Raw genomic sequence first — 25,358 nt, 5'->3', positions numbered from 1 at the left:
GGTCGAATTAGTATAATCTGGCAGATCGACCCATCCCTGCTGAATTTTGGGAGTCCTCAGCTTTTTCAAATTTGGCAACACCCCCTAATAGGTTCCTTGGGGGTCACATTACCTTGGTGACATCATCATCCTCTCGACCATTTCACAGAATGTTTTCACAGAAAAATCAGATATCTTTTTTTTTTTTTTTTTTGCGAGACACCCTGAATGCTGTTGATTATTAGCTGCCTGTTTTTTATGTTTACCTTACTTTGCATAACCCTGTTTTGCACGTATATGTGTTCACTCACATTGTAAGAACACAGGTACAAACAGCTTGCATCAGCCATTAGTGAGCATAAAATGCATTTTAAATGGTTATGTAGCATTTTAAAGCAGATCAAACTTTCTTGCAGAAAATTCTGAACGTCAAATATCATTTTCAACTATGCTTCAGCACTTAAGCTATAATGAACTAAAGCCATGTACAAAGTCGCCCATAAATCCAACAGATGTAAACAAACAATATGGCTAAGCAGCAAAGAACAGACATATAGTGGGGAGACACATGGAGCGTGGAATTGACATTCAAAAGATGAACAGCTCAGTTACAGCTTTGAATACTTTCGAGTAAAAGGCACGTGGAGAGTTGAGCAGCAAGTAACACGGAACCAAAAATAACTCGATGGTTGCTTTCCATGACAGCCTCTGATACAAACAGCTTCATGCTAAAATTAAAAGCCAAGAAATAGAACTTCCAAATTTGGTAGTCATACCTTATTTTCTTCTTTTAGCTTGCTTCTACCGTGAATCCAGGATCCAAACGATACATTTCATTTGATATTGAATGCGAATGAGTTCCCCAATCGCAGCCGATGGCGAAGAACATCATTCGAACTTAAGGCCATTATTGTTGTCACACGAAATTCAATTAATGCCAATGCCATTCAATTTGAATGACATAAAATTTGCTGGTGGGAGAGGAATATTATTATGAGACGCCTCCACTGAAGACACTGAATAAATACACCCATGCGGTAGTTAAAAAAAAAAAAAAATTACTCACAAGAAAGAAACTGATGCCTTGCCTCTCTGTCCATCTTTACACTGCTTCCAATCAAGCACAAAAACGCTGCAAGAGACATCTCAGTTAAAAAATGCAAGCCAAGCACTGCATCCATGCGTTCCTTCAAAAAACACAGACTAGTTAATTCGATTAGCAACAGCTCATTAAGAAAAATAAAAGAAAAGGAAGTAGACTAGGTATCAGATTTAAAAATAAAGAAACGAGACGACAAGCATTTGCTCACTCTCTGAAAAAATTGTTGTCCGGGTCTACCTTAGCTATTCGAGACACGTAAAAGGCAGAGGGTGCCCTCAGAAATGTACCACCTGGTAACATAAGGTCTAAGCATGCCTGGGAGCATCCTCATCCTATATTTAAGGATATTCTTAATGATAGGGTGAGGATTCGGTGCAGGCATTGCTGTCGCTTCCTTGCTACAGAAGTTGGGGAAACGTGTGAACATTCTTTGCACAAGAGTGAAATTCGCACATAGCAAATAAGCACATTTCTACCGCTCACAACACTACCAGCAGAGTACTACTTCTTAAGGTACTACTTTACTACCCTGATTCCATTAAAAAGGTTCTTAGGACCAACAGTACATAGTTGGAGTAGACTGAGGGAAAGCAACTGTCAAACAGCTATGTGGCTAGCTGCACAGAAAACATGACAAACAGAAGATTCATGGGTAGTAATAAAGATGGGGATGCCTTCACTTGACACAATGTAAATGTGTAGGGGCTACCTTAAGCAGGAGGTCACTTCTGGCTAGTTTTATGTGCTTTGTGGCCTGGGCACGAAACATTTGTGGGACATTTCAAAACTATCAGGGTAGTTACTATCAGGCTGGCTTTTCCGTTTATTTCATTGTCTGCAACAGCATTAAGAAAACATTTCTCTCAGACTGGGAGAAAACTGAACAGCTATAGTGGCCTATGCGCACGACCAGGGCATGAGGAGCAACGCCTTCTTTACAAGCGCTCGTGCTTCTCTCTTTCCTTCTTTTCTCCTCTCTCTCTCTCTGAAATGCGCAATAAATGCAGTCTCTACCCAGCAACTGAATCGAGAGGTTCCTCGCTCACGGGGCTTCCAACGCCCCAAACATAACACCGGCGACGAGAAGTTGGATTTAGAACAGACGCAGTTGAGAGTCAGGCCATGGCTACAGGAGCGATGCACGGTGCCATAGAACCGTTTAACGACAAAAATTTGTCTTCGTGGATGCAGCATCTCACTTTCTACTTCGTTGCAAACGACTTCACCTACGACGTGAGGATGCGCGCGTTCTTCCTGACGCTTGGTGGAACCGAGACTTTCAAGACTGCCTGCGCACTGGTTGCGTCTAAGACGTCTGAAGTCAGCTATCAAGACCTAGTCACACTTCTCCAGAAGCACTTTGACCCTAGACCATCTGAGCTGTACAGCTGGTACGTCTTCCGGCGACGCGACCAACTGCCTGAAGAATCGATCAGCAACTACGTCGCAGCCCTCAGAAGTTTGACAGCTGACTGCAACTTCGGAGTGCTGACGACAACGCCTGCATCGACTTCATTGGCAGAAGGAGACACAACTGCTCTAACGAATCCCACCATGCTGCCCCAAGACGTCATGCTTCGCGACAAATTCGGCTGTGGCATCCCCGACGAGCACATCTAACAGAGACTGTTCGCGGAGAAAGACTTTTCAGCGTGCTTTTGACCTGGCCATGTTAGCAGAAAGTGCGTCGAGACAGCAACAAAGACTCAAAGGAATGACGAACTGCGCAGAAGTACACAAAACTTCGCAACCCAAAAAGGAGCACAAGAATTCACCGCAGCAACGACGCTGTTATCGATGCGACGGCTTGCACGAGGCTCACACCTGCAAATTCAGGACTGCACAATGCCGTTTTTGCTCCAAGAAAGGCCACATCGAGAAAGCGTGCATCTCCCGCAAGAAGGAAACCAGGGAAGGTAAGCCTAACACCAGGCCAGGAACGCACAGTGTAAACGTTCAGTCCACAAGAAACGACACTCCGCACAGCGATCCGTGCTACGAGCTGCATGCAGTGAGTGAGCGAAAACCCTGCCCCAAATTCCTAGTTGATGTGAAAGTCGAGAGAAGGCTGCTCAAATTCGAAGTTGATAAGGGCGCCGCATGTTCTTTAATCAGCAAGGCTACTTACTGCCAAACATGGCCAACGAACACCACAAAGCTAACAAAAGAACCCCTTGACTTGCGCACTTGGTCGGGAGAGAAACTTCGCACTCTTGGATCGGCATAAGCTCGTGTGCAATTTAAATAAAAGACTATGTGCTACCCTTGCTGGTAATGAAAAGAACTGGCGGCAACTTGCTTGGATGTGGCTGGTTTTCCACGCTACACATGCGATTGCATGGAATTAATCAGGTCGCTGAGCCAACACCAGAGCTGCAAAAGGTTCTCGCACGCCATTCTGATGTGTTTAAGCGAGACATCGACGGCTGCAAGAGTCCCTTGGTTCATTTGGATTTGGAGCAAGGTGCAACGCCCAGGTTCTGTAAGGTGCGTCCAGTGCCCCTTGCGTATCAAGAGCCAATGGAAAAAGAGCTCAACAGTCTTCAACGACAAGGCATCCTGGAACCAACGCAACATGCCGAGATGGCTACACCTTTAGTGTGGGTGCGTAAAAAGTATGGAACATTCCGTGTTTGTGGCAACTACAGGAGCACAGTTAACGCAGTGGTCAAGAAGACGGCGCACCCGCTACCAAAAATGGCGGAGGTATTCGCAAAGTTGCGTGATGGAACCATTTTCTCAATGCTGGACCTCTACCAGGCTTATCAGCAGCTCAAGGTTGACGACGAGACGGCCCCAGTGCTCACCGTCAACACTACCAAAGGATGGTCAAGAAGACGGCGTACCCGCTACCAAAAATGGCGGAGGTATTCGCAAAGTTGCGTGATGGAACCATTTTCTCAATGCTGGACCTCTACCAGGCTTATCAGCAGCTCAAGGTTGACGACGAGACGGACGCAGTGCTCACCGTCAACACTACCAAAGGACTGTTCAGAGTGAAATGGCTTCCTTTTGAAATATCCTTTGCAGCAGCCATCTTGCAGTGTATGATGGAGACAACACTGGCAGGAATTCCTAGGGTTAGTGTTTACCTTGATGACCTTATTGTCAATGAGAAGGACGCTACAGGGCATGCGCAACGTCTAGACAAAGTCATGTCGAGGCTAAGCGAGAAAGGCCTACGCCTCAAGCAAGAAAAGTGCCGCTTTGGCATCAAGTCAGTCGAATTTCTCGGACATAAAATTGACGAGCAAGGCGTTCATACAACCGAGGAAAAGGTACAGGCTATCATTCAGGCTCCAAGGCCGACTGTCAAGACTTCTCTGCAGGCGTTCCTAGGGCTTTTGGCATTTTATGACTGGTTTCTAGAAAACAGAGCTACGGCTGCCGCAGAGCTGTACAAGCTTCTGGAGAAAAACACACCCTGGACATGGGAGAAAAGGCACCAGATTGCTTTTGATAAGCTCAAGCATTTGATTCGCTCTTCCACAGTGCTTGCACATTACGATGAGACAAAGCCTTTACTTTTGTCTGTAGATGCATTACCATATGGCGTCGGGGAGATTCTGGCCAGAAAGATGCGTTCGCGTTGTGAACTTTGGGAGTCGCAGAAAAAAACTACTCCCAACTAGACAAGGAAGGTCTCGCAGTAGTTTTCGGCGCGAGCCATTTTCACCAGTACATCGCTGGCCGGCACGTGACCGTATTAACGGATCACCAACCGCTCCTCGGCATCATGGGAGAAAAGAAACAGTTACCGCAGATACTCTCGCCTAGAATGACCCGATGGTGTCTGAAGCTGGCCACGTACTATTATGATTTGGTGTACAGGCCGGGATGCCTGCACCAAAATGGTGATGCACTTAGCAGGCTGCCGCTGCCCGCTCAAGTAGATGAGCCACACCCTCCTGCAGATGTGCTCATGCTGGCTTCCACGCCGAGCATAAAACTGTCTCTAAATCAACTTGCAGAACTGAGCCGGGAGGATCCATTGCTGTCCCGCGTAATAAAAGTTGTGTCAAGCAGAAATCTGCACAGATTGTTCGAGCAGGAATTTTCTGCTTTCGCAAGGCTGGGACCTGAGCTCTCGCTACAGCAAGGTTGCCTTATTCGTGGTACCAGATTGGTTGTTCCGGCAGAAGCGAGAAAAGATGTACTGGACTTGACACATGCAGGGCACAGGGGTGTAGTAGCCATGAAAGCGTGCGCTCGAGGATACTTTTGGTGTCCCGGTGTCGACAACGACATAGAGTGGCTAGTGAAAAATTGTGCAACTTGCTGCCAGCATCAAAGGACGCCGCCTAAAGCTCCACCTCCTGATTAAAAACGCGTGACTGCTCTATGGCACACAGTCCACGAAGACTTCGCTGGCCCCATGGAGGGAAGGATGCTACTAATTTTTGTAGACGCGTATAGCAAGTGGCTCGAAATGCGCTACATGCGCAACATAGTCACCGACTCTGATCGAGGAACTGTGCAACCTGTTCGTGACCTTCGGCATTTCCGAAAGGCTGGTAACGAAAAATGGCTCGTCCTTCGTTTCCACGGAAATAGGACATTTCCTAAAGAAGAACGGTGTAACGCACATGACAAGAGCTCCCTATCATCCGGCCACGAATGGGCAAGCAGAGAGATTTGTGTACAAGACAAAGCAAGCATTAGCCAAGGATAAGTCTGGAACATTTGCGTTCCGGCTAGCTCGGTTTCTGCTCAAGCAGCACACAACTGTTTTGGCAACAACGGGCAGAACACCAGCCTCACTCATGTTCGGACGCGAGCTCTCGACGGCACTCACACGTATCCAGCCCCGACCTGCTGAAAAGACCTCGGACGAGAGCGTTGCAAGGCGAGTGGCCGTAGGGGAAGTCGGTCTTGCGCAAATTCACAGGAAGCCCTGCTTGGGTAGAAGGTACCGTACTCAAAAGACTAGGGCATTGATCTTGGCTGATCAAGACAAAGACCGAAACGATTCGTCGGCACCTTGATCACATAAAGCCAGGTGCTGAAGCATACCCGATGGAAGATCTGCCACCGAACGATCGGAGCAGCGGACAAGCAGCAAGCGAACAACAATCCACACTGCCGGCTCCTTACGTGATCGTGATACCAGCGGAAGCTTCGCCTGCGGACGATTTGCTTACAGCGCCCCACTCCGAAAATGGGGAAGCTGAGACTCGGCAAAAGGACTGCGCAACACAACCCTGCGACGACCAATCAAACGAGTCCAGGGATGATCAAGCTCCGTCAAGGCCTCAACGTCAGCGTCGTCCACCCAACCGATACGAATATGGTGACCCAATCTAAGGAGGAAGGGGTGTTGTGTACACGTTGTGCACCGCCTCCTAGTGGACGGACGCACGGCCGCTCCATTTGCCATGCCGAGCCGTGCATTCCTCGGAACTGGACCGTTTTCGGACCATGCGCGCGACCAGGCCACGAGGAGCAATGCTTTCTTTACAAGCGCTCGCGCTTCTTTTTTTTTATTCTTCTCTCCTTTCTCCGAAAGGCGCAATAAATGCAGTCTCTACCCAGCAACTGAATCGAGAGGTTCCTTGCTCACGGGACTTCTGACGCCCCAAACATAACTTATTTATCATGATCACCCCAATTTTTAATAGAAAAAGTTGTGTGTGCAAACAATTATAGAGGCTTTTCCAACTAGAATACTCCTACAAGTGATCCTATCGGGCATGTGGAATATTTGTTTTTGCATTAACTGGGAATAACCATGGCACAACGTTAATGGCCACAGCTGATCACATGATCTAATTGAAAGATGGAAAGAAACTGTGCAAATGACGCACGACATAACTGTGAAAGGCAACATTTAATGTGCGCTCTTTCTGGAAATCCGTAGCCTCCAACTGCCACCAATAGGCTGCGCCATCGCTTGACAGTGGCGGAAATCCGGTCTATGCTTTCACCAGTTGCACTTCATGGCAGGGCAGCCTGTTCGCATATTTCCTCTGTACTGACACTATGCAATGACCAAATTATACCAGCTATAACCAAATATTAAAGAATGGAATTCAGGTACTGTGCTGCATATATAGTTAATCCTAATTGTCAGGAGAAAAAGAAGAAGAGAAAGAAAGAAACTTGAAGTGAGAAGGAGGCAAGTTGCCAGCAAGAGGAGAAAAAAAAAAGTAACTCAAGATAGAGGGGAGGTCAGCAAATGGTTGCTGCCAACCTCCCTCTATGTGGGGGGATAGAGTGTTAACTACAGGTAGGTACTGTGAAATCCACGTAATGTTGTTTTGAGACTCACATGTCTGCACACCAGCGTCCTTAGGTTCACACTGCAAAGCACCTGAAACAAGAGAACAACACGTATAAATGCAACAATGTACAAAGAGAATAAGCAGCAACTTCATTTTGCAGGTCAGTGTTACGCCATATAGCAGGTGCAATGACCCTCACAATCACCTCTCAGAAAGTGCAGTCAAGCTATCTAATGACATGGACAAAGTTTGCTCTTGCTGAGCGCAACAAACAAAATAGGAGCTAAGTGGATTACATATAAATTTATTCAAAAACTTGAATCTAAGCTCAAAGTTGCTTTTGTCAGCTGTGTAAAGAAAGCATGAAAAAGGAGACTCATGAACAAAGAGAGAGCAAATCTGTAAAACCTTGACATGTTTAAGAACTAGCTGTCATTATTCTCAGACGCTCTTTGCTCGAATATCACTCACTGTTTGTGATCAGCAAAAATGCGGGGGAAATAAGAGGCTTTCTTATCAGATAAATACAAGGTCAAGGAAAGCAAAGAGGGTCATCTCTTCTACCTTCATGTTGATTTATGCGAAGTATAACATTGTGGAGATAATTGATTAGAAAGGAGAAGAATAAACAAGCACATGCTCCAGTGGGGTTCGAACGTCCAGTGCTTTATAAACTGAGGTACGGCGACGGCTGCTCATCTTTCTTTTACTTTCTTAGGCATTTATATTGCGCTTAACCTATCCTTGAGTGTTCAGCAGCGTCACTCTCCTCCATAGTGGCAGATGAGAAATGTTCTGTGATACCGCGAGTGTCACATGAAATATGATCCGATGCCTGATGGGGAGGTAAGAACAGTGTGATGACCCTCATACGCTTATAATATATATATATATATATATATATATATATATATATATATACACATACACACATGCACGCACACACACACACACACACACACACACACACACATTGCCGCATAGAAGACGACGCAAAAGATGACGACTGGGAACACAAGCGTGAGCTGAAAGAAGGAGAAAGCTTGAGCACAAGACTCGTGCTAGTCTACTAATCACACCATCTTATCTTTCGGGCCTCCTTGGCGTTCTATCGAGACGTGACACTGGTGGAGGTGCTGGGTATGCATAAGACTCCTTCCGGCAGTCCGCAGCGGATCCCAGACATCGACACTCCTGTCCATCGCGCTAGCCGCCGCCTTCTAGGCTTAACCCCGGAGTACAGCCATCTGCCGAACGACTCTTCAAGCGCCCAAGTTCTTCAGGTCTCCCAAGCCATGGCACATTCCAACCTTACGCCAGTGACTCTTCAGAACACCAAGGTAACAGAGTGCTTTCGCGGGGAAGCGTTTGAAGATGTGGAGGACTGGCTTGACCAGTTTGAACGAGTGGCCAAAATCAATCAATGGAGCGCAGACCAGAAGCTGTCCAATGTTTATTTTGCCCTTCAGGATAATGCTAGAACGTGGTTTGAAAACCATGAGACCAGCTTATCCACATGGAATGACTTCCGCCGCCAGCTGGTAGATACTTTTGCGATAACGGATCGACGAGACAATGCGCTGCGCCTGCTTGAAGTGCGCGTCCAGAAGCCGAATGAGAGCGTGGCTATGTTTGCGGAAAACATGGCTCGCCTTTTTCGCCGTGTCGACCCTGATATGAGTGAGCCAAAGAAGCTACGGCATCCCATGCATGGCGTCAAAGAACAGGTCTTTGCCGGCTTGGTACGCAGCCCACCTAAAACCGTGAGTGAGTTCGTTAAGGACGCTACGGCTATCGAAAGAGCCCTCCAAGACCGGTGCCGCCAGTACAACTGACCGGTCAACTGTGCCCAGACGACTGCGGCGGCGCTGACTGCAACAGATACGACAATTCTTCGTGGCATCATTAGGGGAATTGTCCTTGAGGAGCTGCAGCGAATTATGGCTACGAAGGCTCAGTCGTCAGAGACCCTCATGGAAACTGTGAGGAATGAAATTCGGTACGCCCTATCACAATCTACACCATGCAACGAGTCTCATCCAGTCGACAATGCGGCACCCCTCTCCAAACCATGCCACGCTCCAAAACCGATCAGCTGCGCAGCCAACATTCCTGCACCTTATCTCGAGCCCTCACCGGGGAAACTAACAGTTGCAACCTCGCGAGGGGAGGTTGCAACCAGTCGAAATGTGTCGAAACCCTCACCACCGCCGCAATTGGCGACAACTCGTGCTTCTGACGCCGCCGCTAACATTGACATTGCCGCCCTACCGCCGAAAATGCCGTACCAGATGATCAGTCATGACGACGAAGCTGACAGCGCCGACCTTGCCGCACTTCCGCCGCAAATGCCGAAAGAGACGATCAACCCAGATAACTTTGTTAGCGCTGACCTCGCCGTTTCCATTGATGGGCTGGAAGTACATGCTCTCGTGGATACCGGGGCGGACTTTTCAATTATTAGCCAGAAACTAGCAGACACGCTGCGCAAAGTAGAAACTGAATGGACTGGGCCAGTAATAAGAAGTGCTGGGGGTCAGCTACTGGCACCGACAGGGAAATGCACTGCCCGGATAGGAATAGGAAACGCGGTGTTTGTTGGCAGCTTCGTTATTCTCCCTGACTGCTGCAAAGACCTCATATTGGGCATGGACTTTCTGCGTCTTCATGGGGCTGTAATCAGCATTTGTGACAGCATCGTTGCCTTCACCAATAACCATGAAGACCTTGGTTATGCGCAAGTACACCACTATTGCCCTTACGCGTCGCCAATGAGACGGTGACATTACCTCCGCGATCATGCTCTCTTGTTGAAGTGAAATGCGACATGGCGCATACAGGTGATGGCGTCGCCGAACGGGCAGTTACCCTGGTACTCAGTCGAGGTGTTTCTATAGCTCGAGGGCTGGTCAACTTGATCAATGGGCATACCGAACTGCTGCTGACAAACTTCAGCGACGAGCGTCAGCAAATTCCGAAAGGCACAACTGTGGCCTTTTTCGACAGCCTCCCAAATGCGCAGCACTGCTGCTTACTGCAACAGAGAGGATCAGTGTGCAAGATACCCGTAACCATCGTTGATGTGAGCCCAAATTTGTCTTCTTCAGAGCGGGACCGTCTTTTGGATCTCATAGATCAATTTCGAGAGCTTTGCTTCAGAATCGCGGATCGGCCAAACGCCTTTGACAAAACATCGGATTATCACGGATGACTCGACTCGCCCGATTCGACAAAATCCTTACCGTGTGGCTTCGAAAGAATGTGAAGCCATTCAGCGCCAGGTGGCCGAAATGCTTAGAGACGACGTTATCCAGCCACCACAGAGTCCCTGGGCTTCCCCCATGGTACTTGTTAAAAAGAAGGACGGCAGCTTACGATTTTGCATAGACTATCGCAAGCTCAACCAAGTGATCAAAAAAGACGTGTACCCTCTCCTTCACATCAATGACTCCCTGGATCGCCTACGAAATGCACGTTACTTCTCATTGATAGACTTGAAAAGTGATATTGGCAAATCGAAGTGGATGAGAGGGATCAGGAGAAGACAGTATTCGTCACTCACGACGAATTGTATGAGTTTAAAGTCCTTCCGTTCGGTTTATGCTCGGCGCCAGCAACATTTCAGAGGCTGATGGACACTGTGCCTTCGGGACTTAAGTGGCAAACATGCTTGGTGTATCTTGACGACGTGATCGTGTTTTCGGCTACATTTGAAGAGCATCTACTCCGTTTGCTAGGTGTGTTTCAGGTCATACGATCTGCGGGCCTCACATTAAAACCCGAGAAGTGCCACTTCGGTTAAGAGGAGCTGCAGTTCTCAGGCCACGTCGTTAGCCAAGAAGCAGTTCGGCCCGATCCTGAAAAGCTCTCCGCAGTCGCCAGGTTCTCAACACCTACGGACAAAAAGACATCACGGCGCTTCCTGGGTCTTTGCGCCTATTACCGTCGGTTTATTGCTGGCTTCTCACGAATTGCCTGGCCATTAACTTCACTGACGCGTGATAACGCCGTCTTTCGTTGGGGTGAAGAACAGCAGCAAGCTTTTAATAAGCTGCGGAGGCACCTACAGACACCACCTGTCCTGGCGCACTTTGATGACGACGCCCTTACACTGCTTCATACGGATGCCAACAACGTGGGCTTAGGTGCTGTGTTGGTGCAGCACCAGGATGGTGTGGAAAAGGTAATTGCTTACGCCAGCAGGACCCTATCTAAAACAGAAGCGAACTACTCGGCAACCGAAAAAAAAATGCCTTACAGTAGTATGGGTGGTTATGAAGTTCCGGACTTATTTGTACGCTCGCCCCTTTCAAGTCGTCAGCGACCATCACTCTCTCTGTTGGCTGACGAACTTAAAGGACCCTTCAGGGAGACTCGCGCGTTGGAGCCTTCGATTACAAGAATTCGACATGGCAGTTATTTACGAATCTGGAAAGAAGCACACAGATGCAGATTGCCTTTAGCGAGCGCCGGTTGAACCTTCCACTATGACCGATGAAGACACTGCGTTTTTAGGTGTCATAAATGACACAACGCTTTCCCAACAGCAGCGAGAGGACCAGGAATTGCTCCCTCTTATTGATTTCTTGGAGAAGCGAACTACGGTTGTTCCTAAGATTTTTGCCCGAGTAATCCCTTCATTCTATATTCGCAACAACATACTTTACAAGAAGAACTTCCGTCCTGGGGGAAACAGTCATCTACTCGTCGTCCCATCGGCTCTCCGCACTGAAGTTTGGCAAGCGTGCCACGACGAGCCAATCGCCAGTCACCTAGGCTACACCCGCACGTTGGCTAGAGTACAGCACGGATACTACTGGCCAAAACTACCGGTGACAGTGAAACACTATGTACGTACGTGCATAGACTGCCAGCGCCATAAATCACCCTCTGTAAAACCAGCCTGCCTCCTCCACCCTCTTCAAGTGCAAGCGACACCTTTTAAGCAAATTGGCATGGACCTCCTGGGATCGTTTCCGACGTCTACAGCCGGGAATAAATGGATAATTGTTGCCACCGATTATCTGACCCGCTACGTGGAGACCAAGGCTCTGCCAAGGGATACCGCCGCCGAAGCAGCTAGGTTCTTCGTTGAGAACATTATCCTGAGGCATGGCGCTCCGGCACTTATTATAACTGACCGAGGAACTGCATTTATGGCCGAACTTTTGGAAGCCGTTCTTCGCCTCAGTGGTACCAGTCACCGTAAAACTACAGCCTATCACCCTCAAACCAATGGGTTGACGGAACGCCTCAATAAGACCCTCGCAGACATGCTTTGCATGTACATCGATTGAACCACAAGAATTGGGACGAAATACTTCCCTACTTCACGTTCGCCTACAATACGGCACGGCAAGATACCACTCGCATGACACCATTCAGCCTCCTTCAGGGCCACCAGTAACAACTATGCTGGATGCAATGTTGCTCCCTAATGCCGACACCGATGATCTCGATCAGGACGCCGAGGAATTCGCTCAGCGTGGAGAGGAAGCTCGCCAACTAGCGCGTGTGCGTATCAAAAATCAGCAGGAGCATGACGCACGACGCTACAATCAGAGACACCGACATGTAATGTACGAACCTGGCGACAAAGTGTGGGTCTGGACGCCTATCCGCCGCCGTGGACTCTCCGAAAAACTATTGCGGCGATACTTTGGACCCTATGTTGTTCAGCGACGTTTAACCGACGTCACTTATGAGGTGATGCCAGACGGGGTGTCGACATCAAAGCGACGTCAGCACCAAGCTGACGTCGTCCACATCGTGCGTATGAAGCCGTACCACTCGGGCTGACCTTAACCTCCTACTTCCTTTTGTTCTCATCGGGATGATGCTTCCTAAGGAGGGGGGCAAATGCCGCATAGAAGACGACGCAAATGATGACGACTGGGAACACAAGCGCGAGCTGAAAGAAGGAGGAAGCTTGAGCGCAAGACTCGTTCTAGTCTACTAATCAAACCGTCTTTTCTATCGGCCCTCCTTGGCGTTCTACCGAGACGTGACAATATATATGGTGCAAAAAAGTGAGCTAACACCGGAAAGAAAACCTCTCACCTTGAAATGTTTGCTTGCTAGCCGTGTGTCTTGGGGAAGTAATGACTTGTGAAAGCTTTGCATCAAGACAAGTGCACTGCTCTTTCTTCTGATACGATTCAACTTCTCTACTTCCTTCATGAGGTGTCTTGTGGCTGAAGTTTCTCATGGCTGCACACACAACAGGAAGATCTTTGTCTTCAGCTACTCGCATTCCTTTGATCTCACTTTCGTAATGATGAATGCTAGTCAATAAGTTCCCTTTTGGCACAAGCGGTTCTTGCAAACAGTCAATGGCTGATGAAGCTTTAAGGGGGACATTTGATATCTTCTCTAAAGGAAAATGCTGACCTCCCTTTTTATTTTCGCTGATGTTACTGCAATTTTCTGCAGAGGTCTTGCCAGCAAGCCTTTCTTCATCTGCAGAGGCCATATGAAGTTGCCCTTTGGCAGTTTTCACTATTCGGCTATCATCTTCAGCGGTTTTCAACACTTTCCTCTGGTTCTGCCAAAAATTCTTCCAGCGCCCAACACCTTCTGCAGGACACACTCTTGCCAACAAAACGTCCGACACAGGTGGTTCCTTCCCTGAAGGAATGCTGTTAAAGTGGGGCGAAGTTTCCCGGGGTAGGTCTCCCTCTTTCTTTTGACTTTTACTGACGTTACTGTTGTTTTCCGCAGTAGTCTTGCCAGAAAGTCTGTCTTCATCTGCAGAGGCCACACGAAGTTGTTCTTCACCAGTTTTTACTATTCGACTATCATGTTCAGTGCCTTTCAACACCTTCCCCCTGGTCTGCCAAAAATTCCTCCAGCGCCCGACACCCTGTGCAGAACTGTCTGTTGCCAACATAACATCCAACACAGGTGGTTCCTTCCCTGAAGGAATGCTGTTAAAGTGGGGCGAAGTTTCCCGGGGTAGGTCTCCCTCTTTCTTTCGACTTTTACTGACGTTACTGTAGTTTTCTGCAGTAGTCTTGCCAGAAAGTCTGTCTTCATCTGCAGAGGCCACACGAAGTTGTTCTTCGCCAGTTTTTACTATTCGACTATCATGTTCAGTGCCTTTCAACACCTTCCCCCTGGTCTGCCAAAAATTCCTCCAGTGCCCGACACCCTGTGCAGAACTGTCTGTTGCCAACATAACATCCAACATGGGCGATTTCTTCCCTGCAGAAGTTCCCCTGGTTTCATGGCATGCATGTGCTGCATCTTCCACAGCAAGTGAACCTGCTTTGCTTGGTGATGTCCCTGAAGGCGTTGCTTCCTTTTCACGTGCTTTCCGACCACTCCTGCGGCTCTGCCTGCACGAGATTGTTGCCTTCGAGAAATCTGTGTTCTCCTTCAGTATTTCCCTATTGTGCTTTTGAGACGTTTGAGAGCCAACAGTACCCGGTTGATATGAAAGGTCTCCATTTTGCGCAGGCAGTATTTTGTGCTGCAGAACGGACCTACCACCTTTTACTGCCTGCACATTGTGATCGATATTGTTAAGAGGAACAGTGAGCATGACGTCTTTAGTACCAGAACCGTGCAATAAATGTTGGTCTAAATTTCTGACCTGTGTAGACAAACTGTCTCTTGTGCACACATCTCCTGCTAATTCAGCAGGCGCCTGCACTGAGTTAGTGATGGATGGTCGCTGCAAACTGTCGCAACTTGTGCTGCTCCACAGGTCCCGAGTGATAAATGGTACTTCCCTAGGTATTTTCCCAGGCGGTGACTTCAATGCAGGAAGTGAATCAGAAGAGGATGATAGGTCTTCACTATTTTGCTGACCCTTGCTACCGTCTTTTGTTGTTATTAATTTCCCTCCCTGTCGTGTTTTTTGCTTTAAGTCAGCCAAGCACAATGCATTCTCTTTTTCTGAGGTGGAAATCCATTTCGGCGACTTTTTCCTCAAGTGTTTCTGTGCCACTTTGATCGCGTCTGTTACCGAAAAAGTTTTATCTGTTATTTGCCTTTGTAGGATTAAGCGTGATGTTCCTGTCAGTGGGTTATGCTCGGTGACCAGTTCACTAGTCACACTGGTTCCGGCCAGCCATTGCGGGGAGCCTGGCGTGCAACAAAAGGCAATGTCCTCGGGTAAAAGGTGCCTCCTTCTTCCTCCGTGGCTACTGTAGTTGAGGTGTGATCTGTCGTCTTGACTGTTGCCAGCTGATTTCTGTGAGTCACAGAAACATGCTGAATTATTGTCATTACTTAAGTCTTGGACCAGGCCACATATTGTAATTGCAGATTTCCCACCTCTCTCTTTTCTCCGAAGACTTGTACAACCTTTGACACTGTCTAGTTCCTCGGACGCAAGAAAGTCAGTGCCAAGTAAACACAGCTCAGGTTTATCTGAACTTGGCCGTGGTAGTCCCGCAGGTGAATTGGACGTTTCGACAGAAATCACTGGGCTAAGAAAGAAAAAGAAAAAAAGGCAGCATTGGTTAAAAGTGCAACAAAATTCAAGGGAAACAATTCCTTGAGGCAGACTCCTAAAGTGGACATCAACCAACACTATAAGTTGCCACATACAGATAATTCTTAAAAGGACACTGAAAGTTCATACTGAGTAAAGCTCGACCAACAACTTAGCATCATGTGATAGCAAACATGCATGCTGTTTTATTGATAAGAGGCACTTAAAGGGGGCCTGCAACTCTTGTTCACTACGCTTTAGTTGAATTCTTTAAATGAAATAATTACAGAAATCTGTGTACTAGAACGGTAGCTATTAAGAATGAATTTTCAAAATTTAGGCAAACCAAAAATTACCCTCAATTTTCTGGTCTCTCACTTTCCATTTCACTTGCCCAATGATGACACGCTGCAGTACCAATCGAAACAGCCTACGTGAGCATGTCACTACAACGTCGCGACGTAAGATGTCTTTTCATGGTCGCTGTAACACGTTTTTGCTAAAGTTGACGAGCTTTATAATTAAGACCATCGGGGTGCCTCCTATGATTAGCTGGAGAACATTGGCGAAGGCATGCCACAAAAATTATGTAATTCCCTGTGCTCGGACACATGTGAATGTGGGAGGACAGTCAGAATTTCATTTTTGATTTACTCAACAATGTGGCCACCTTTATGCAAAAAAAATTTATCGGAAGCACCCACGAGGAGTAATTATCTGGTGGAACATTGTGCTTAGTTTACTACTTCGAACTGTATGCTGTTAATTGTAAGTGTAGGCTCCATCAAGAAGTGAGACAGATACGGCGCGGTGTCTTTCTTTCCCCAAACTTCAAACCAATTAAAGACTAACATTTTGCTAAACTAAACTGCTGAGCAAACCAATGTTAAAAAGTGCTTTTAGCAAGTATCTAGTTTTAAGCAGAGTTATACCCTGGCTAAACTTTTATTTTGAAACTGACAGATATGTCAGTATGGCTTGTACTGGTGGATTGTGCGGCAAGTCAGACATTGTGTAAGTAATACAGCTCAGTAATTTGGTGATTAACTAAAACTAGCTAATCAACCTTTAATTTCTTATTTCAGAAGGCAAGGCGATACTAGGAAACTGAAATTTGTAAACGTCAGGGGCAATCGTAATTTTTAAGTTTTCTCAGTTCAGAATGCGATTTTGAATATCGAAAGCAAAAAATATGCACTGAAAAGCTAGTTGGATTGACAGAGTGAAGATGACTGAAGAGCTACCACTGTGGACCGATAAAAGCAATTCTGTAGCATAGTAAACTGTGAGATGTTACATAGTACCTGTTATCGCCTAAGAATGCTGCACAACTCTAAGCTGACACAGAAAACCGGTTGAACTAAAGAAGATATAAAGGAGGAAAAATATTTGGGGGACACTTAAAGGCCAACTCCGGGTGTTTTTCAACTACCTGGGTTCACCACCAAATAACGATACTGGGAGTCTCTTCTTTCTCCAGTGCAAAGTAGTTTTTGCAAGTATTGAGCAGCAGTGTTTTAAATTTAGAAGAAACAAAACAAAAACTGAGAATATGAAACTGAAACTAGGTTCCAATCAAGCGATGATGTCAGGATCGATCATCCAGTGATGTTACAAATACTATCCCAAAACCTATAGTGTATGTGTTGTTTAACCAAATTGGTGGCTGTTCAGTAACTGCTTGGGTGATAATCTACCTGAAATGAGCAAAAGCATGTTTGATTATTAGCATATAGTCACAGGCTACCATATGATGTGATGACCACCTGGCACAGATATAAAGCCTTGCTGTACAAACTTGTCTACAAGGCTTAACGCTAGAGCATCTGAATTTGGGTCTACGGATACCAGAACGTTCAACTGCAGTTCCACCTTTCTATCTCAAAGATGCTGACCAAGTCTGCAGCCCCTGCCAATTTGGTCATGTCATGTGGTCCTGTGACGTCACGCAACCTGACGAGCAGTAAGTACACAACCATCGTGTCACCTGCCAACTAAGTCCTCTGGAAGCCTGCCCTTGACTTCTCGCTCATGACGCCGACAGTGCTGACGCCAGATTTTCTGATAAATGGGGGCCTTTTAATGCTTCCACGTTAAAATGCAATATTTGGTCCCACACCCGGTATCCAGAATGACGGATCTATTGTGGTTTCACAAACCCACATTTTAACGCGGTAGCGTTAAGGAGCTCGTGTCGCAGAAAAGCCGGTGTCGGCGGCGGCGTTGGCCGTGAGCGATAAATCCCGGCATGCACTTCATAAATAAAAAGCAACTTCCAAAATGGGCTGGGTGGGAATCAAACCAGGGTCTCCGGAGTGTGAGACGGAGACGCTACCACTCAGCCACGAGTTCGATGCTTGAAAGCGGTACAAAAGCGCTTCTAGTGAATGCGGTGTTGCCTTAGAAACGTGCCGTAGAACGTTATACTGCGGTGTATATTGGTAATTATGAGCATGTTACTTACAGAAGGCGCAGTTACACGAGTAGCGAAGTACGTTTCCGCTACATTTCTTCTGCGCTCTGCGCACATGCAGAGCCATCTTGCGGCAAACACAGAAGAACCCCTCCTCGCAACGTGCGGCGCTGCCCCGACACGTGGCGCGCCACTCGCCCCTGACGTTTCGCCGTGCACCCTCTCGGGTTGTAGAATCAAGCATCTTTCTTTTCTTTAGATCACTATCTTCGCTCACCCGCTTCTCCCCTTCGGGCCGTGCGGGTACCAGTGCGAGGATGCCCCAATACCCTTGCGCTTAATAAGTTTTCTCGACGAGGTGCAATAACGCTATCGCGTTCCACTCTTGAAGGCGAAGCTTAAGCGTCCTCCAAATTTTTCTGAACTATGTGCTTCTATGTGCTTAAAACCAGAAATTTCATATCGTGTCAACCACACATGATTGAATTTTTCGCACCATTTGCCAGAGCCACCATTTGCTAGCATAGCTGTGAGAATAAAATAATGAAAAACATGGCCCAACCACACCTCCAACATTGTACTGTATCAAATCAGATACCGAAACCAGACAGGACATGCAAGCGAATGCGGCTTGCAGTGAATATTCTGCAAGGCTTGAGTTTGAGAGCAAATATGAGAAACCTCAATGAACAGTGCAAGAAGCAATGCAGTCCTTGTGGAATGGTTACGATGGCTAGAGCCTAAAGAACCCTTTAGGGAAAAATTCATCCGGTGCAAGGGTTTCACAAAAAAATACGCATGGATGTGGGCTGTTTTCCTGAAACACCAGAGGAAAATGGCTGCGCAATTTAAAGCACAGAAGTGGAAGACACTAGCTAGGCCACATAGAAGATGCAGTACAGACAGAAAAAAGATGACTGGATGCTGGCACTATGGCTTCTGAGAAAAATATCCAGGAATTTAAGGGTGGGTGTGTAGCAATGTGCCACGCCGCACCACCTTGAGAGAAAGAAGTGCCTGATTATGCATAACAGTGGGTAAAATTGAGGTAAGATACTGACAAGACAAAGCTGGTACAGATTGTATGTACATACTATGCTGACAGCCTAAAGCATGCATTTTCGGCTGAAATTAATGGCTACAGTTACACACTTGGTGCGGAGTATTAGTTTAGAAAATACAGTACCTTACTGCAGTGTCACCATGCATAATGAAGCTAAACAGTCTTACCTACGTGCAGGCACAGCAATGATGGCTTGAATATCTAGAAGTAACAATTAGACATCACTAAATGTAACTACTGGCAGTCAAAAGGCAAATTATCGCAACACAAGCAAAGCTGTGCAACAGTGGAAACACGTACCTGTTTTTGTAGGAGATATTACTGCATTGCTGCTGAAGTACCTGTCCCTGTTCAAGAACAAAAACGGATAAAATTAAGGCAGAAGGACCTCTAGTACACCCAACCTTTTTGTAACATTGCAAAGCAAGCATACTCTACTCCTATGCAAGCAGCAGTAGCAAATATCCCATTTACAGACCTCAACATTTCATCATATTCATCCGTGAATTGTTACAATGTAACCACGTGGGAAGCGTAGTGAATAATAACCAAGGCAATAGACCTCCCTTTCCATAAAACACGGCCTTTACTGCTGCAGTGAACACAAAACTAGACTGCTTTGATATGAGTGTATCCAAGAAAAATAAATAAGAAAACATGGACCAAGGTCTGCAAATGTAGTCTGTAAAAGAAAGTGTATAAAAAAAAAAGTATGCATCTTTCATTCAAAAGAAGCTTTCTTGCTGGGCCATATTGCATAAATCAAACTTTACATTTTAACAATTGGGCATAATTATCCATGAGTAATACAAGTGCGGTTTGGACACCACCTGACTAGTGCACTGAAGTTTCAAATCATGCATGATTTACTAGCTACAAGACTTTTTTCAAGAGATATAAATAATTAGGGCGCTCGACTATTGATCCCAGGGACATGGCTCAATCCTGGCTGCCGCAGCCGCTTTGAATATTTAAGCGAAAAGCAAAGTGCCTTTGTACTGTGCAATGTTGGCACATGCTAAAGGAACCCCAAGTGGCATGTAGTAATTCCCAGAGTCCCCCCACTACAATATCAAACGTAGCTAGGGTCACTTTGGAACGATAAACTCCTGTAAAACTGAACCAAACCAATTAAGCTGGAATGTACAGCCACAAGAATCACACTGGTCTAAAAGTAAAAGGTGCATGCAAGTTAACACTAATGGCAGTCTTGTGAACAGCAAAACTGACATCGGAGTTGATACCTAGTTGATAAAACATGTCTCAATGGTTGACTAGCATAACTGAAAACAAGAAGCCTGCTTCTGGGCTCACTTTTTGGACACACAATGTGCTTGAGAGCAGACAGCACTGGCTGCAATCTCACTATCGGACGAGCAAAAGTATTTCTCACTAAAACTGACCTGGGTGAATTGGTCATACTAAGCGGATCAAGGCTAAATGGATTTTTTTTGTTTTTAAAGAGTTGCCACTGTCAGTGGTAAGCCCTGCAAAATTGTACGTAAAATCACCAGCCAATATTGAGGAACCTAAATGAGCTGCATTATATAATGACGACTATACTGGAGGCAGAAGCTGTTGCGAGGCTTCTGGAAATAGTCCAGAGGCCTCACAGCATGAATGCATACATGAGTTTACTTTCAAGAACCAACGGTCAAAATTCTTCCTTAAAGTTAAAGAAATCTGCCTTTCATTGAAATAGTGTTCAACAGTGGTAAAGTCAAAGCTGGCAATAACAACAATGAGAGCATGCCACTATTTCCCACCTAGCTTAAATGGAAGAACAGCAGTTCTATGTGCATGCTCTCACCCACCTACCAATTTCAGGTACCAAGTAGAACAGCTTGAAGGCCTAACACCTCAGGAGCGAAGGAAAAAGACTGCTGTTGGTTGGCACCAGAACAAGACTGCCTGCAGAGGCTGCACGAGCCACGACCAGGCGTAGTCTTTATTTTCTTCGCCGGACAACGCGCAATATCCGACGCCACCTAAGAGGGCACTACAGGGCCCCCCGCCTAGACGGGAAGTCGAAATAGACGGAGTGCCGGCGGTGGTATTGGAACAGGAGGTCAGGCGGCGATGCGAGACTGTCCAGTGCGATCTTAGGTATTTTGGCGGGTTCGATGGAAATTTGGTGATACGCCTCTGCCCGGTGGTCTCTGCCCGGCCTTTCTGTAGGAAGGTAGCGGTTTTCGGAGTATAGTGGAAAATGCGGAAAGGTCAGTCACAGGCCGGTGTTAGTGGAGCTCAGACAGCATCACCAGCGCGGGCCGAAGTGGCCAGATCGGGCGCACGAAAATGGTATGGTGGCGGGACGAATGCGGTGGAGTAGGCCAGGTGTCTTTAATGCAGTTCAACAGGCATTTAAAGAATTCTTGGGGCTGGGCTGGGATCTGCTGTGATGTCAAAAAGTCTCCTGGAGGACGCAGAGCACTACCATACACCAGCTCTGCACCTGAGCACTGCGAGTCTTCCCAGATGATGGCACATAGACAAAGGAGCAAAAGTGGTAAGGAGTCGACCCAGGTGGCGCAATTGAGGTGAGCAGCTAGGGCGGCCTTCAATTGGCGGTGAAGGCATTCCACCATGCCGTTGGCACACGGGTGATATGCAGTGGCACGGCAATGCTTGGCGCCGAGAAAGACTCAAACTGGTGGCCATGGTCTGTTGTCACGGTGCCAGGACAACCAAATCAAGATACCCACGCAGAGATGAAGGGGCAGGAAACAGTCTCCGCGGTGATATCAGGAATGGAGACTGCCTCCGGCCAGCGAGTGAAGCTTTGAGACATGGGTAGAGGGCCTACGATGTGTCGATGTACATGGTTGAAACGACGGCCAGGTGGTAGGAAGGAGTGGGAAGGCGTCTTGGTATGACGGCAGACCTTGGTCATCTGGCAGGGCAGACAGAGGCGCATCCAAGAGCGCGCATCAGCACTGATTCCGGGCCAAGCATAGAACTGGGTGAGAAGTCGCTGGGTAGCCTGAATGCCTCGGTGGCTTATGTCATGTAGAGAATGGAAGATGGGGCAACATAGCGAAGCCGGAACGAAAGGGCAGGGAAGGTCTGTTGACACGTCGCACCACAAGGGCTCAGGCAAGCAGGGGTGGGGCACAACCTGTAGTCAGAGGGAACAGGGGTTCTCTTGAAAAGCGACGAGCCCAGGGTCATTAGAATGCGGCCCACTCGATGGTGGGAGATGGAGTGTCTACAGCGGCAGTACGAGAGAGGGCATCAGTGGCAGTGTTCGTGGTACTTTGCACATAGCAAATGTCGGTAGTAAACTCCGAGATATAAGCGAGTTGACGGAGTTCGCGTGAGACATACTTCGAGGAGTTGGTGCCGAATACATACGCCAGAGGCTTATGATCGGTTAGCACGTGAAACTGGCATCCTTCTACAAAATGCCGAAAGCACTGTATCGCAGAGTAGATGGCCAGGAGCACTTGGCCAAAGGCGCTGTAGCTCGTCTCAGCAGAAAGTAGCTTTCGAGAGTAAAAAGACAGTGGTCTCCACTCGGAGTTAATGTACTGCTGTAAGACGGCTCCGATGGCCACGCTAGAGGCATCTACCATCAATCTCATAGAGGCGTTGCTGCGCGGATGGACCAGAGACATGGCGTTCGCGACTGCTTGTTTTGCGACAGTAAAGGCGGCCCGGGCTTTCCATGACCAAGAAATGGTAGAGGACGGGTCAGTGGTTGACTGGAGGAGGCCAGTGAGCGGGCGAAGCAGCTCTGCAGTGTGGGATGAAGTGCCTGGAAAAATTTGTCAGCCCCAGGAATTGCCGTAAGTGGCAAACCGTTGTAGGCTGGGGATAATTCTTGATGGCCTGAACGGTAGACACGAGAGAATGGATACCCTCCGAGAATATGTGATGACCCAAGAACTGGAGCTCAGAGGCACCAACACACTTGGAGGCATCCACAACTAGGCCGTACTGTTGTAGACGCTTGAACAGAGCACGTAGGTTTTGCTCATGATCTATAGGCGTAGCGCTGACTATGAGGACATTATCCAGGTACGCACAAAGACCGGCAGCAGGCCCCACGTGACCTCAGCCATAAACTGCTGGAAAATTTGAGCATAATTACGTAGTCCAAAAGGCATCCGCACATACTCAAACAAACCAAAGGGCATCATAATGACGGTCTTAGGTATGTCGGCGGGTTCAATGGGAATTTGATAATACGCCTTCACCAGGTCAACTTTGCTAAAAGTGGTGTAGCCGGCGAGGACAGTCTTGGCATTTAACCCTTTCACTGTCACGAACGTACCGGTACGTATTCGCGTTTCCTCCCCGCAGTGTCAATAACGTACTCGTACGTATTCTATCTTGCGTTCAGATCTTCGCGCCTCACCGTAAAGCTACCGCGCTTGGACTTGCTCCGCCATCTGTTGAATCTTTCTACAAGCTGATATGCTCGCTCCGCGCCTGCCCGTTGTTTGCCCGTGGGAGGGGGCGTGGTCGCTTTGTGACACTACTCTCTCGAGCGAGCGATCCTTCGGCGCGCGCGTGCGGTTATGGGTTCAAAGTTTGTTCTGCCATCTGCGGCAGGTTTGGAGGTTTTTATTTTTATTCTTTGTCACGCTTCCGCTATGGCGTGGCAAGTTCAGGGCCGCACACGGTTGCCTCTCTCCGACTGACATATGACTCGATTGCTGCATTCGCTCTCTCCACGCGCTCTCGCTTGAGGACAGCTTGCCGTTAGCAGCAGCAGCACACGAGTGTTTTAGCCTCTTTCCATCTTTTTCTCTTTGGACTTCACTACGCGCCGTTTCTCTCCCTTGTGCTGGCCACTGAATGTGCGCCCTCCGCGCGCGCTTACTTTCAGATGGCGGACCGCGCGGGACCTTCGACGGCTGACTGGAGCGATGGCTCTTCGGGTTCTGATAACCAGCCAAGCTCAGATTCGGACTCAGGATCTACCACACTCTGAAGAAGTATTGAGCGTGTTTTTTTTATTTTATCATATATCATTTATAGTCAGACTGATGATGATGATGATGATGTTTATTTAAACACCTGCAGAACACTGAAATGTGCAAATTGCATTGACTAATTTATTTGTATACCCATCATAATGCAAAATAAATCTTTATGCTCGTTCCCTGATATGCTCGTTCTCTGAAACCAAGCCGACACTGGGGGTGCGTCTCGGTCAGAAACAGCCGACAGTGAAAGGGTTAACGCCCGACTGTTGCCACAGGGACGCCCGTCACTGAGATCCTGCTTAGGAACTAGATGCAGCGGAGATGCTCAAGCGCTGGACAATGGCCGTATAATGCCAAGCTGCAGCATGTAGTCGAACTCGCATTTGGCGATAGCGAGACGGTCTCCAAACAAGCAGCGTGGTTGCGCAGTTGTGGGTGGACCCCGGGTGACGATGTGGTGTGTCACCATATATTTCGGTGCCCGAGTGAGGTTGCATGGCTTGGTCAGCTCCGAGAAATCTGCCACCCCTTTTTCGAATTTGGAGGAAGCTATCAGCATACAGACTCCCATGAGAGCAAGGTCGGTCAAGACTCTCGAGATGGTGAGATGAATCAGACCATCACTAAGGCGATGCCGCCACCTGCTGACGTCTAAGTCAAAGTATGAGAGGAAGACCGAGCCGATAATCAGGTGAACCACGTATGTGATGATGAATACCCATTGAAAAGTGCGGCGAAGCCCGAAGTCGAGGTTGAGAGATCTTAGTCTGTAAGTGACTATAGACAAGGCATTGGCAGCACAAAGCGACTGCCCTGATGACTAGGAACGATCAGCCTAATTTCTGCGCCCATGTCTATAAGGAACCGAGTGCCGGAGAATGTGTCAGTTACATAAATAGGCGGCTCGGACACTGGCAGGACCACAAGCTGCCGTTAGTGATCCTGGCGGGCGTTTCCCGTCCAAGAACAGGGCGGTGTAGACTTCATGGTCCGGTGTCAGAAACGCCGGTGGTACTAGCAGAGAGCTGGAGGGCTGGGACTCCGAGCTTGACGTGTGTGTGAAAGAGCGCAATGATCGAGATAAGGCAGCCTGCTCTCCTGGGGTAGGCTGCGAAGTGCGGCGACTGAGGCGGAAAGCACATCGAGACAGGCCTCCAGGCGCGAAATCGCCAGGTCTGTAGGTGGCAAAGCAGCAGTGACAGATGG

At 47.7% G+C, this 25,358-nt stretch overlaps 1 protein-coding gene across 4 annotated transcripts in view; it reads right to left on the bottom strand.

Annotated features, from left to right (window-relative positions):
• Positions 1-25,358, bottom strand: part of LOC146185267 (uncharacterized) — a 39,919-nt gene that overhangs the window by 5,853 nt on the left and 8,708 nt on the right. For 2 of the 4 annotated variants that reach the window (XM_084606217.1, XM_084606218.1), the window contains 5 exons: positions 19,519-19,565; positions 19,386-19,419; positions 13,363-15,737; positions 7,350-7,391; positions 1,046-1,111 (listed from right to left, as the gene is read on the bottom strand). In XM_084606217.1, coding sequence (XP_084462343.1) covers positions 1,046-1,111; positions 7,350-7,391; positions 13,363-15,737; positions 19,386-19,419; positions 19,519-19,565 — 2,564 coding nt within the window. Of the gene's footprint in view, positions 1-755; positions 951-1,045; positions 1,112-7,349; positions 7,392-13,362; positions 15,738-19,385; positions 19,420-19,518; positions 19,566-25,358 lie in introns of those variants that run through there. The other 2 variants (XR_014707981.1, XM_084606219.1) reach the window with 2 other exon arrangements.

The sequence above is a fragment of the Amblyomma maculatum genome, chromosome 6 (genome assembly GCF_055883805.1).
Source record: "Amblyomma maculatum isolate TAMU_Amacu chromosome 6, ASM5588380v1, whole genome shotgun sequence".
NCBI classification, from domain to species: Eukaryota; Metazoa; Arthropoda; class Arachnida; order Ixodida; family Ixodidae; genus Amblyomma; species Amblyomma maculatum.
This window is presented reverse-complemented; position numbering and strand designations above follow the sequence as displayed.